We start from the raw sequence: 13,349 nt of genomic DNA, 5'->3' as shown, positions 1-13,349 counted from the left end.
TCGATCAGCGGAGTGGCGACCGTGTAAATGATATCTGGGCATGATGTTTATAATTCAGAGAAGGCTTTAGCTTTTTTATAGAACTTTATTTGGCTTTAGCCAGGTTTTTGCAAAACTAACATATTGAAATAAAGGTACCAATTCCTATACACGTATCTAATCCCGGACATGCTTATTGTTTTATTCTTTAAATACGAATATTTAAACCTTCAATATAGAATATATTTACACCCAAAAAATTTTGACCCTATGTTGAACCTTGAATTCTACACCGCAGTAGGAGCTAAGATAGCAAAATAGGTTTAATTCTAATGATATAATTTACTCCTACTTTGACCCTGATGATGTCTGAAATTTCCACTTTCGCTTTCTTTAGCGTCAAAATAGGTTGTACAATAGTAGGATCTTAGGAAGCAAAGAGGTTCATTTGCGAACCTCTATTGAAGCTTTAGCTCCTATGTAGAATATATGTATTTTATAGAAATATTTTAAAAATTTAATAAATAACGAAACAGAAACGTCAAATAGCATACAAAATATATATTTTATTTGTTGCATATATTTCAGACATTATCAGGGTCAAAGTAGGAATAAATTATATCATTAGAATTAAACCTATTTTGCTATCTTAGTTCTTACTGCGGTGTAGAATTCAAGGTTCAACATAGGGTCAAAATTTTGACTCGGAAATGAGTGTCAATATCGTCAAAATAGGTTTCACCTAGGTTGTAGATGATCTAAATAGGCTCAAACTATTTTTAAGAGCGTCAAAGTAGCGTCAAAATTTTGACAAGGTAGAATTAAAGATTTAAAAGAGAAGTTAATAACTATTAATCGTCAAAGTAGGTTTTATCTTTATTAGGCTATAAACCGTCTATGTAGACGTAAACTATCCTTAAGAGCGTCAAATTAGTATCAAAATTTCGACTCGGGGCACACTCAATACAGATATATTTTACGTTAAAAGTTTAAATATTTGTATCTAAAGACCAAAACAAAAAGAGTGTCCAGGAGTAGTTACGTGTCCGGACATCTTCACCTTACCAGCTAGACAGCACAGGCTAAAAAATGTCTTAAAAAGATGTCAAAGTGGATGAACTACTAAAGTGTTGACAATGTAAAGACGATCATCACTAACACGATCATATTCTAATAACAAAAATTTGTTCTGCATTAATGTAATATTAATACAAGTAATAAAATTCGTTCATACCATTTATAAGGGACAACATAGAAACATTCTAAGAACATTTTATTCTGATGCATCAGATTTGTGAAATAGTTCTCGAATGTTTTATTTTGCACTTGTTGGAATATTCTGAATTTTGTTTCGTTGGAACATATTGAGAATGTTTTGGTTTGATTTAAAATTCATTAATATTATATTCTTCCACAAAAATGTTTCATGAATGATTATTCTAGAAGGATGATTCTAATATACAAATACAAATAATATAAATTATTACACAAATTATTACTTGAATTAATACTACATTAATTCAAGACAAATTTTTTTCACTATATGATTATTATCTATGCAACATTGTACTGTAGTATGCAACATTGCAACGTTGCTGCAATGTAGCTACAAGTTTGTGCTGTAGAATGGTTTTTTTTTAACGTTAATCAGGCCATTCTACTTATAAAAGTATTAAAAAGATCGAAGATTATCGAATAGTGAATTTATTTTATACTTTATCCTGATATTTTTCAGTATAAGATATGAAATTTCTCACATAAAATATTTATTTTTTTATATCTACTACTACTTTTATAACTACGCATATATATCTTTTAAGATTATCTTATTTTATGAGTTTACGTACGGTAACGAAGAATCGAAAGAAAATTGATAAAAATAAAACCAGTTTCTTTATACTTAGGAAATGCATTGATGCACCAGTGTGTAAAGATTAATACCAATTAATTCTTACTATATATTCTAAAATTCTCTGTACATTATAAAGCAAAAATGTTTCAAGAAAGTTCTCAAAAAAATTAATGTCAAGAAGAGCTTCCAGGATATGCTCAAAACAGTTTTTAAATCTTAATTCCATAAGAACATAAATAGCTTCCTTGACAGCACACATCTCTAAGGGACGTTTTGTGGACGTCCTGGAGACGTCCTTATGTTCTCAGGACGTCTTAAAGACGTCCTCAAGACGTCCCTTGTAGATTTATGTTGTCTGAGTTAATTTTAAAATTAAAATAAGGAAGATTCTCAGAACATCTTATCAAAGTTAATGGCAAAAATATGTTCTCAGAAGAATTTGAAAACTACTTTCGAAGATGTTTGTAAAACAAACTATGTACGTCAGAATTTCTTTTTAAACATTCTTTCAGAATGTTCTGAAAATAATATCTTATGAAAATATTTTCAGAACATTTTCCAGATATTTGATTTTTAACTGGGACTATCTTTTTCGTATTTTTTATACATATAAATCTTGTATAAATGTGTGCTGCTTTGTTTTAGCATGCCGGCAAGAAACATGTAACTACGCATATATAGAAACCATCTGTAGTTTTTATATACTTTAGAACTTTTACATACAGTTGCAAAGATATGGAAATGTTTCTTGAAATTTTCATTAATAGAGCAAATATACGTGTGGTACATACAAGCTGTTTGTATCAAGTAAATATTTACGCCAACTTATAGTTCGAGATGTCAATTTTTTAATTTTTTGTCGTTTTCGTCATATATTGAGAAATGCTCCAGTTCATTATTAAACGTACTTTTCGTGTGAAGAAAAATTTATAATTCTGTGCAACCTATATGACGGAAACTTTGCAGAAAAAGATCAGTATTTTGTCGGCAAAGTTTTTAAGTATGGCATCCCGCGCCAAGGTCTCTGTATTCTCGCCACAACTATCTTGAGTAAAGACTACAGGGACTGTATTCTGTACACGTTTATCGTCTAATTATCAGTTCATATGTGTTGTTGCGCAACTATTTTATAATGATATAAATTATAATTTTATAATGCTATATTTTATGATTACTTTTGCGCAATGACACAAACCGAACCGATAGTTATTGGTAAACAAAATACAGCCCCAGAAGTGAGAGATAAAGGTTATATCGAATAAAAGTTATGTAGAATGATTATGTCGAACAAAGATAGTTGAAATAAAATATTTGTAACCGATTGATGTAACTGAGCACAAAGTATTCCGAAAACTTTCCTTTTACTCTAACAATCAATAAATAGCCATCAAATTAACGTAACAAAATCACGAGAGAAGTCAGAGTAAAAAAAAAGATTACATGTTGATTTTATAGTTATTAATTGATTGTTAGAACAAAAAGAAAGTTTCTGAAATATTTTACGAAAGTACTTAATTGATCCCAAGAGTTATTATATATATAAAGTCTTTTTATTTCAGCTTTACTTCGCAAGAATTTTGAACATGCATTTTCTCACTTTTGATGTCATGAATCTGAAGTTCCGCAGCGAGCGACTAACAAAATTAAAAATGTTAAAAAGACGTCCTATTTCTTTTAGTCGTCTTTAAAATATCTTCAGTAATTCGTGTCGTTTGGGTATTTAATACTCAGCACTCAAGATAACTTTCTGCCAACATCGGTTAATCTTAACCGGCGGTTAACTTGGCAGAATTGCCAACTGGAAAATTTCGAACTCCTCTCTCTATCATCTCTCCTCTAACAGCAATTTCAGTTTGAGAAAATCAGTCATATTTCGTATATGTTTGTATCAATGACTGGCTTTTGGGGTTTTGTTCTTAACCATTAATTAAAAGGAGATATAATTCAGAGAGTCTTATATTTAAAATCTTCTTAAGTTCACCTTCAAACCAATAAAACGGTTCCTATAACATCTAAAGATAATCTCCAGGCAATTGAAAATATAAAAATTAAATATAAGATCGGACTGAAAATGTCGCCGATAGTCTGATTATAGGTATCCACAAATAATCGAGTATTTACAAGACTCTTATTCGCGTGTTAGTTTTTATTTAAACTGTATAGTAGACAAATATTATTTTCTTAGCGTGCTATTTAAATAAAATATTCAACTCATTATATTATTAATTAAAAAATAAATCTTTTACTATACATATTTAAATCTATACATTTTTAAATGTATTTCATTTTAAAATATTTAATTACTATCTTATGGATATCCCTAATATTTAAAATCGTCTTAAGTTCATTTTTAAATACTATGAAAGTCATTTCATTGTTATATTAAGACATTAATATAACACACATTTGTGTTATATTAAGACAATCTTAAATCAAACTATGAATACTGCCCTAGAAGTGCAAAAAATTTCACATAACTAGTTCCATATTACCTCAATTCAAAAAGTTATGTGATTATTAAGGTCATCGGAATTCGCATAAAATCACTTCTAGGAAAAATGTACATAATTGCTATGATAAGAATCTTGAACTGGACGCATGTTTGATATTAAAACATCTAATTTCATGTACCGATTTTCTTTTGTAAATATCACATATAACGTAGTTGCAGCTGAAAAATAAGAAAGGCATATTTAGTATCCAATATACGACTGTAACATATTTATTTATATTAATATAAAATATTTTTCAAATGAGAAAATACACATTTTCTTAAAATCTTAAGAAAACCTTAGTTTTTTATTAAAGCAATTGTTTACTCTATAAATAAAAGAATTCAGATTCAAGATAAATATATGTTATATTAGTACCTCCACCAAACAAATATTTATTATTTTTTAAACATTTTTTTCTCAGTCTACGCATCCAGAAATACGGTCGCAGGATAGATCCACAGTGGAAGGAAAACGCTCGTCGATGCGGGATACTTTGTGCCTCTTTAAAAATCGAAGCCCGCGATATATAGCCAGTTCTCTATTTGTGTGTTTGGCACACCGGGTGTGCCAAAACGTGATCCACAGCTCCATACTCGCCCGTTATAATTATGTTTACGCTCGTTGTAAACACAAAGAACGAGAACTGCGCAGTCATCATCGGTCATCCGACATCATAAATATCCGACGTTGATACGAAATTTCGCCGTCGCGAATTTCTAACGCGCGCGTGTTCCCGCCGCCAAACTGCGTACGACCGCTAATTACTCCAATTCACGAGGCATATCGCGAGACGGTGCAATTTGCGAATGAGTTCGCTCACGAGACGAGCGCGGTGGCCCCGCGCACGTATGTGTGTGTGTGTGTGTGTGCGTGTGTGTGTGTGTATGCGTCTCGTGACGCCGGATATTCAATTAGCGGAAAGAGGTCTTACCTCCTTCGCCCGCGCAATCGCCCTCGTCCTCCGGCCTCGGTTAGAAGAACGCTTTGATAACGCTCTTCCAGACGCGCTCCTACGACATTGTAAGCAGCAGCAGAAAATTGTTTGGCCGGTTGGCCTCTTCGGCGACGTTAGAACAAGTCCATATATGCTGAACAAACGTTACGGCGCACATTGCAAGGTGCGCCGCACAATGCGGCAATATTTAGCCCGCGTTTGTTTCCCGCGTGCATCGTCTCTCTATTCTTTTCTCTCTCTCTCTCTCTCTCTCTCTCTCTGTTTCTTCGTCCACATCGAGCCGCTATCGATTTTGTAATTATCTCATAATACCGCGCTGTCGCATGTATTGTGCATATATGTATGGATGTATGTACGTATACGCTTGTGTTTACGGTGATCGCGTTGTTATGCGCTAATAATATCCGCGCGATCCACCTAAGTGTCTCGCGTGTCGCCGACGCGCTACTGTTCAAGCGAATTGGCATGGGGCTTGTATGCATCGTGCTTGTATCTATAGAAAACACACAGGTATGGCAAACCAGCGCACAAGCCGCGTCTACAATGTTTTGCTATTTTTATACGCGCGCTATTTTTGTGACGTATGTATGTGTGTGTATGCATATGCGCGCGGAATAACGCGAGAGATGGGTAGACTTTTCTTTCTTTCTTTTAGTTTTTTTCAACAGAGTTTTTATTGGATTTTGCTCTTACATCGTATCGATATCGTTAATTCCACACCAGTAGTAGTAGTAGTAGAAAACTGTGTTTTACCAATTACACGCTTCTCTGCGATAGAACTCTCTATATGCATGTGATTATTCTGTTTTTTCTTCTTTTTGTATCAGGTACAATACAAGGCTGAACAAAATGTGACTATGCGATTTTGTTCGAATCAATTAAAATTCTGTTACGATTACGATATTGTATCGTTTAAAATCGTATGTCCACTCGTGTAGTACCCTCTCTGATATATATATATATATATATATATATATATATACATACATACATACATACATACATATATATATATATATATATATAGTATATATAGTATAATATAACTTATATATATATATAGCATATATTTATTTGCGTATGTGTGTATCTGTGTGTGTATGTGTGTATTTCATAAAATACATATTCTAATCTCAGTATCTTTCGTTATAGCAAAATAAACTCTCGCTTAATATACAATAATCCCCGTGTATCGACATGTAGCAAGCCAAACGTTGCCAAACATCTTAACGCGCATCGCAACAATGTACAACTAGTCTATCATTTCTTCTCTCTTCCACGGATAGTTTAGTCTGGACAATTAAGTTGTGTAAAGATACATAGTTGTCTATAGACGGCTATCGCGTCTCACGACGAAACAACACCAAAGTAACAATAATAGTAAGCCTTAAGGACGCCTTTATAACCATCGCATTGCAACAATTAAGGCAAACAAGTCGGCATTAAAACGTCATGCGATTCCTCATCGCGTCAAGGGATCGTTGCGTAACAGCGCATGCATAACAGACGAAAGAAGTATAACGTATTTTGTTAATAGATTATTTCTCGCGACATTATTTCTCGCGAACGTCGGAGTATGAAATAACGCATACTTAAAACTCTTTTTTCAAAGCAGATTGTAGTAGCGCGTTGCGCATTGACGTCACGAGCTTCTCTAGCTCTTCAACTTTCATCTTCAATATCTTGTTGTCCTTCTCCAATTGGATCGCCCTTACGCTCATTTCCGATTCCTTGACTTTCTTGTTCATCCGCGATTTCCGTGACGCCTCGTTGTTTTTCTCGCGGGACTCTCTGTATTGTATGAGAGCAATATCCTCATCAGATTCGCTTTCGTAATATCTCTTTTTTGCGTTCTTTTCTTTCTTTGCTTTGACAGTGGTTTTTTCTTTCTCTTTGTTATTGACGAGCAACTTTCTTTCCGATCTCCGGGATGACGTCGTGGGAGTTTCTACAGAGGACGAGGTCACCGTCGAAGTCGCACGGGTCTCCATTCTTCGAGGCTTTGGCGATGCATTCGTCTCCTCGGTCTTCACCTTCGTGGAGGTTGGTGTGAGTATTGGCGACGACATTGTAAGCGGCCTGTGTTTCAACATTGCCGTGGAATCAGTAGAAACGCTACCCTCTGGCGAACGCATTTCGTCCTGTAATATAAATATCGGTTTTGTCAGTGAAGTCTGTTTCATCAGTAAGCAGCTGAAACCAGTACGATAATAACCGCCACCAGCTCGCAAGCACTACAGTAGCACTACTAACAACAGTGGTAACTGTGCGCTCAAATCGAAATGTTTTTTTTTTATTGAAAATCTGGTCAACCCGCGGTTCACTATATTATTTTTTACGACCCGCTTTTGATAATCCTTACACTGATGACTACAGATATAGTGTTTCAATGATTTCCCATTGTGTATGTAATCAAATAGTATAAAAATAGAAGTAGTAGAAGTAATAGTACAATAGTAGAATTATCTGGCGAGTCACGGGTTGGCTAAGCCTGTGATAAATTCACCAACTTACGTCGCAAAGATATGACAATAAGTCGAACGTATCCGACCCAATCGTCTCGATCGTAGGTAGCTCGTCCCATGTTTCGTGCTGGCTTGCGGTGGAATCAAACGAGGTTGGGCAAGCATAATCATTGCTCACGCGATATTCATGTTGAAATGGTGCGCTAACGTCGGTTGTGTTATACTGTTTACTCGACGAAGTACTTGTAGAAGCTGTAGATTCGGGTGACATTAACCACGAGCTGGACATACAGTTCTCCTCGTTACCGTACCCTTTTTCATATTTGTTAACCAGTTCTGTTGGAGACAGCAACAAGTGATTATCACTTGACTCTCCGGTCATCGTCTTAACGGTATCCATTTTCAAATTCAACTTCTCATCATCAACCTTACTCCTCAAACCCTTTAATAATCCGTCTTCTTCCACAGTCGAAACGCCGTTACCCTCGTATTTCGTACCTGAAATACGGGCGAGGCGTGTCTTAACTCTTGCCTTGACTAATTTAACAGTATCGTATTGACATTATAATTAATTTATATAACAAAACAAATACCAGCAGGACTTTCTGGTAGTTAACCATGTAGATTATTTAAGATCAATAAGAATCATCGTTGGATTTCAGCCCTACTAGTATTTCACGTGCAAACGATATGTGGTGAATGTTTTTTGGCCTCCCCTCCTTTATATGTCCAACCGCTCTTTTTATACCGACTTACTGATTACTTTAAGTGTGGTATTAATATTAATTGAAGTAATTAATTATGTAACATTTCAATGGATGGGTATGTACCTGACAGTTTAAACGTAGTCGATTCACCTATATGAAAATCGCATTGAGCCTGGAACGTGTCCATGCACCAACTGCTCAGATCCTGAAAGTCCTCTTCCCAAGCGGGAAATGCCGCGGTGTCCTCTTCTTTCGTTGGACTTGCGGGCTTTTTGTGCGGAGATGTCCAGGGCTCCTTCAAAAGTTCGGACTCCATCGTCGGGCTCAGTAGAGGTATGGTATCTACCTTTGTAGAGGAGGCAATGCCTTCGCCCAGTGGCCGCGATCTCACGCCACGAGAAACAGATAACGGGAGCGGCTGACGGTTGCATGATTTTGATACCTAAAATGTTTGTATTGCACCAATCATGTCGGTACGTTCGTCCATCGCCGTACGCGACGCATCATTGTCCGAATATCTCCTCTCCCCCTCCCCCTCCAGGGGGAGTTTTTCTTCCACGGTACTTACGTTAAGAACACCTCCTTCCTCAACTGAAATGTTGCTGGTTGTTGGACGTTTGTAGATGGGAGGGATTTTGGAAGCCTGAAACAAAGGGCAAACGATGATTCAGCGCGAGACGTTACACGATTCGATTGTGTATAATATTCACCTGGGGACCTTTTCAGACTATGAGTATAGGAAATTGAGTGTTTCAGTATAGCGAATTAGAGATTCGAATTCAACGATTCAACTTATTTCGACCTCGACTAACTCACTTTGTTTCGATCGGTCAAATTCCAATTTTCGATATTTAGTCTGACACGAGCTTCAAATGCTTGCGGATGTTCGCGGATTTCTTACTACGTCAATCATCCCTCGCGTATAGATAATTTCATACATTTGCTCGTTGCTTTCTAAGAGTTGTATATACATCGATAACAGTGCCGAGAAACGAGCGAAAGGTTATTAACGATTATTAGTATTTTCGAGTAATTTGATAAACAATATCCGTATCCGTATCTCCCGCGTCTGTGAGGAATAAAAAAATAATTTATCATTATAGGATCGCACGTTGTGTTCTGCGATGAATTAATTTCATCTGGACAAGATCATATTTATCACGTATATACGTATATACGTATACGAATATATATATACGAAATACATATATACATATATACGTGAATTTTGCATTTTCCTCAGGTTTTCTACGAACTCGTTGATAAATATAGAGTCAATATTCGTTTGGTCAGAAGTGGATACCACCGGATTCGCGATCTACGATGCATCCTCACGCACGAATTCGCTTAGTCATCTCCGAGCGCTGTAGCGCCCAAATCTTACATCACGATTTCCTCGTACGTAACTTATCTTATCTACGTACATCTCCGTTGGCACAATTGTACCTCGACTTAGCTGAGAAAACGACTTTGTTATTCCCGACAAATTATCATAAATGTTAAAAGTATTTGAAAAAAGGAAAGAAAAAAGAGAATTCTCCATATGCTGTCGCTAGCATATCTTTGCAAAACAATTTAAATGCGTTTCCTTCGACGCATTTCGAAATGCAGCTGTCGTTCAATGGGAGAATTTATTTTTGAATAATTCGCGTAACAGATTGTCTTCACACTTCCTAGATAGACATATTTCGGCATATTGTTTGCTCCGTGACTAAAATGCATCTTCGTATAACAAGAATAACAAGAATTTAATCAGTAAAAGAAATCATCTAATGTCATGAAAATTCCTGCTCATTTTGCCGAGAATCCAGCTGATTCGGAATTATTATAGTAATGAAAAGTACGTATTTTAATTAAAAAGTTATGGAATAATAAATATCTATTTCTTAAAACAAGCATATTTTAAATACGTGCTGTCGCAATATCATCACAAAGCATACATTAAATGTTTGCAATCTATGTTCAGCATTTCTGTCTGAGTTGGTCTCAATAGGATTTTTGGACACTTCTTCCTTGTTGCAGTTTGGAATACAGCTGATGAGAGAGCTTAACTTGTAGTAATTAATCAAAAACAAAAGATCTGTTTCTTTTAGCCGAGCCAGATTGCACTCTTTAGAGTGAGATAAATACATAGTCTAGCATTGTAGAGAAAAGGAAACAAAGTTCCAGCGCACAACACTAGTTCAATTAGAAAGAACAGACTCAAGTCGAAATTTTAGTCTTATTTTCGATTACCTTCTATTTGTATATTTTGGAATATCAGTGTATGTTTAATACACATGGAAATTGAAATCTTATTTGGCCAATGACAAAAAACGCACAAAATGCTACTTGTAGGTTATAAAAAGAATCTCTTAAGTTAGTAGATTAAATAGAATCAAAAACGGTTGATGTAGACTTCGTGAAATGGAATATTGACGTCGAAAGTAGAACGAAAATTTCAATTTGGGCAGTTTCTGTCATTGGAGATCATCGGTTGCGTTTCAAACTGCACCAAAAAAAGAAGTGCCCGTATCACATCAAGACGTCAAGAGTGTATGCGATAAAGGAGCCAAAAGGCATGTTACAATCTTATCTCGTCGGGGAGCTTGCCAGCGAGTGGTGTATGCGGTTTTGTGAAGGTTCGACTTACGCGTGCAGTTTTTCCGACACTCTTATCGGCACTCGTGGATGAGAAGGCGCACTGCGGAAAAAGCGACAGTCACCAGTTAGGCCGACTGGTTACGTAACGGCCGAGAGGCGTCCGGACGCATGTGATTCCGATTTTCGCGAACCGGCGCGAGTTACATCATCCGTCGGCTGCAGCGCGGATTCGAGGTATTCGCACACCTGATCGCGACTCGCAGACGTGATCTACGTAGTCTCTCCTTCCTCCTCTCTCTCTCTTCTCCTCGTAGGGAACACTCTCGAAGGAGACTATATCCGTCGCAGCCGAAAATATATAGTCGCGTGCGCCGACGACTACGACGACGACGACGTCAACACGCGTCGCGCGCTCCAATCGATCCCACGACTACGCAGCACTTTTCAACCTGAGCGGCAGCGGCGGCGACGACGACGTTCTCTCCCTCTCTTTTTCTCTCTCTTTCTCACGCGCGCGCTAAAGCTCGGGTCGAGGCGACGGTGTTATGCACCTGTTTCCCTCATCGGCCAAGGGGGCTGTTATGTAACATCAGCGCGAGAATCACGAGTCTATATCGGGGAATCACAACTACGACGATGATGACTATTACTCACCCTCCCTGAGACGATCGATGTCGGTGTACCTTCCACTTGGGTCGGGTAGAGCGAGTGTAGAAAAGCCCAAGGACGATCGGTCTGTTGTGTCTCAGTGATTCCAACAAAAACGTACTGACACTCGCTCAGCTCGTTTTCAGTTCACTCCGCTCGCTTCCTCGGCCGACGTGTCAGAATGTGTCAGGTGTATGCGTCGTGTGCGTTCAAACGTGTGCGCGGCGTATACTCAGCCGTATGTAGTCGGTTCGAACGTCGTCCACAGAATGCGGCTGGAGAGGCGGCAGTGCCGGATTAAACACGTCACGGGACCGCGTTCCGCGAGCGCGCTCTCGGATGCCAGACATCGGCGACGTCACCAACAGCGAATAAACAGCGCGGTGTGCTCACCAGTCGCGAATCAGAGCGGCCCGCGGTGCCGTCGCGGCGCCGTCGCGCCGCGTCGTTCGGAACACGTCATGTGTAGAATTCGAGACGATAATCTCGCGGGAGTCGGGAGTCGATAATTTATTATTCTTTCGTTCGGTTGCTTGGCGCGCTCGGCCGCCTGTTACTCTCCAGGCAGCGGTTACATTTTTTCTTCTATCTCTCTCTCTCTTTTTTTTTGTTAACAAAGTGCTTTGACGGCCGTTTATTGAAATTTTCCGCCGGGCGAGCGTCATTTGCAGTCACCCGGTATCTTCTGTTATCAATCTGAGACATCTCTCATTATCTTGATTGTACATGAGAGATCGCCGGGAAGCTTTTTGATTCGAGATATCATCTCTTTTCTATAATGCGCGCATGGGCGCATGCGTCGACAGGCTATCTATCTTTTGATAATACATTCGATATACGATTACACATGAGTCATCCTGCGAAAAATCGCCGAGCTGCATGTAGTAAGATAACAATGAATAAATAGAATTTGTAGGCGTGAATCGACTATGAGAATTTTTTCAAGCGGAGAAAGTATGGACGATCGGCCACAATTGCTTCGTAACAAACAGGAGAAGCGGCGAATGTAAGTCGGAAGGAGTGAAAGTGCGCGAGAGTGATCGGGGTTTTTGACTGGAAATCCGATTGCCGCTTCGTGCTCGCTTCTTTCGCACGGTATCACACGCTATGTACCGTACAACAATGTATCTCGTTATTCATGTGTAAATTTATGAAAAATAACGCTGAAAACGTAGACGAAGCATCATGAGTCGTCGGCAGAAATGATTAAATATCATTTGTGAGATACATATACATGTATGCATGCACAAACATAGCAGTATAGTTACATGTTATTATTGCAACAATGTATCGTTCGATGTTATCGTACCTCGATGCAGTCGCGTCATGATAGCACATGGTCAACGATAGCTAGATGGAGTTATAAGTGCAAGCACAAGTTACAAATGCACGGGAACATAATTTTATATTTTTCGCGCTCTAATCGATAAACTCCCGAAAAACAAGATTAGAAAAGTTACTTTTAGAAAGTAATTCGTTACTATCATTCCTACTTGTAAAGAAAAGTGATTTGTTGCTGATTATCGTTATTTATTTTTACACAAAATATTTGTATTGCACGTACACTGAGAGAAAAGACTGGTAACTATAACAAACTGCATTTAGTTACAGAAATTCGTTGAATCCTTAGTAACTAATACTAAATATGATAATAATTACCAAATA

General features: G+C 37.6%; 1 protein-coding gene across 1 annotated transcript; it reads right to left on the bottom strand.

Moving 5' to 3' along the window:
• Positions 1 to 5,936: 5,936 nt before the first annotated feature.
• On the bottom strand, positions 5,937 to 11,831 carry LOC116847201 (the record flags this gene model as incomplete). Its single annotated transcript, XM_032821946.1, has 5 exons — positions 5,937 to 7,422; positions 7,796 to 8,244; positions 8,577 to 8,895; positions 9,022 to 9,096; positions 11,691 to 11,831. Coding segments are annotated over 5 exons (1,533 nt in total), but the record flags the coding sequence as incomplete, so codon positions are not given.
• Positions 11,832 to 13,349: the final 1,518 nt, after the last annotated feature.

The sequence above is a fragment of the Odontomachus brunneus genome, unplaced genomic scaffold (genome assembly GCF_010583005.1).
Source record: "Odontomachus brunneus isolate Ranch 3 - 2012 unplaced genomic scaffold, Obru_v1 Obru_scaffold_075, whole genome shotgun sequence".
Classification (NCBI taxonomy): domain Eukaryota; kingdom Metazoa; phylum Arthropoda; class Insecta; order Hymenoptera; family Formicidae; genus Odontomachus; species Odontomachus brunneus.
The sequence above is the reverse complement of the archived record's forward strand: the minus strand, read 5'-3'. Positions and strand labels throughout refer to the sequence as shown.